The sequence below is a fragment of the Lactuca serriola genome, chromosome 4, assembly GCF_051521515.1.
Source record: "Lactuca serriola cultivar US96UC23 chromosome 4, Lser_US96UC23_V15, whole genome shotgun sequence".
Lineage (NCBI taxonomy): Eukaryota > Viridiplantae > Streptophyta > Magnoliopsida > Asterales > Asteraceae > Lactuca > Lactuca serriola.
In genome coordinates, this window is record NC_136411.1 from 179058922 (window position 1) to 179060495 (window position 1574).

Here is a 1574-nt window from a genome sequence, read left to right on the forward strand (position 1 = left end):
CCGTAGGTAATGAAGTCAACTTTAGTCAAAGTGGGTCCCGTCGGTAATCGTAGGTAAACTGTAGCTGTTGCTTTCCGTAGGTATTTTAGCTACGGAAAAAAAACATAGGTATTTTGTAGCAATTCCGTAGGTATAAATTTTCCACGGGTTATTATGCTACATGCTTTTTTCCGTAGCAATTTTGTAGGTATTCCCTTATACCTACGGATTGTGTCGTAGGTATTGCCATTGTTTTCTAGTAGATTTCAAACGTTTGTGTATGTTTTTTTTTTCTAAATGGAGATCACCTAATATTGTTGAAACATGTAGGTTTTGAACCTAAATAAATTTCACAACAAGATTGAAATATGTAGGTTTCGAACGTCAATCCACTCAATTTTAAAATGCTTAATATAAGTTGATCACCATTAGAACTTGATAATGGTTCATGTTTCTAGTTACAACATTACAAAAAGAACATTCTAATTAATTTCATATATATAAAGATTTATTGCATCAACTTTATATACTTGCATACACAACATGAGGTCTCAATGTACACAACAATCGAAATAAATTTTATACATCTTAATTAAATGATGAACCAAAAGACGCCTTGGTGTTTTGCCGCCGTAGGTCGTTGTAAAACCTACTTATGAACTGCTCCGCCGCCTCATCAACCTGGTTGTCCTCATGCACGCTATTCAAAGGAAAGGGAGAGTCGGTTATTCTAAGTTGCCTAACCATCGGACTCCTCCCAAACCCTGGAAGAGCCGGCGATGCCGTCTCACTGTGAATCATCTCCATGGCCTTAAGCATCGCAGCATTGAAAGCCATCATGTCAAGACCCTCCGCCTGGTGATTGTTAGAATGGTGTTTCTTGTTGAATGAAAATAGAGAGAATGCATTGTTACTAACAGAAGGGCTGTTACAGCAGCTGAACTCGTATTCATCAGATGCACGAGAAGGGCTGGAGAGGTGACTTGAAGGGCGGTTGGCGGTGAAAGGCGCCGGCCAGCGATGGTAGTGGTTGTGGAACATGAGATTATGCAAGGCTTTTCCGGCGATCTTACCACACTTCATCATCCTGTTGAGGTCGAGCAGTAACTTCTTCTTGGATATGCCTTTACGTAGCATGAAGTAATAGACTCGAACTAAGCTCCATACTTTCTTTGCTAAAACTGGTAGATTTTGTTCCATTTTTTGAAGTGTTTTTGTGTTCTTCTAGAGAGATAGATGGGCGAGAGAGATATTCAGATGGAGAGGGAAATTGTTGAGCAAATGGTGGTGAGAAGGGGGGCGTATTTAAAGCAAATAGAAGGTACGCAATGACTAGACATCCTTTCATGTTAAGGTAAAGAAACTTGGTGGTGCACTTTTTTATTTTATTTTTTAATTCTTTCTCTATGTAATTTCCGTAGGTTGGTGATTTGGTATGTGGTTTTCCTTGCAATTATTGAACATGAGATCGAGAGGTTGACGTAACTGGAAGTACCTCAAAGCTTTTTTACGGATGATTTAGAGTTTCAAAAAAAATTATATAAGAAATATTGAATTTTTTTTTTTTTTTTACTTTTTAATGGTATGTGAAGTAT

The 1574-nt window shown here is 37.9% G+C and overlaps 1 protein-coding gene across 1 annotated transcript; it reads right to left on the reverse strand.

The window, feature by feature from the left end:
- Window positions 1-393: 393 nt before the first annotated feature.
- On the reverse strand, window positions 394-1249 carry LOC145100460 (uncharacterized). Its single transcript, XM_079037724.1, has one exon. The coding sequence runs from the start codon at window positions 1177-1179 to the stop codon at window positions 568-570; it is 612 nt and encodes a 203-aa protein (XP_078893850.1). The 5' UTR covers window positions 1180-1249; the 3' UTR covers window positions 394-567.
- Between the last annotated feature and the right edge of the window lie 325 nt (window positions 1250-1574).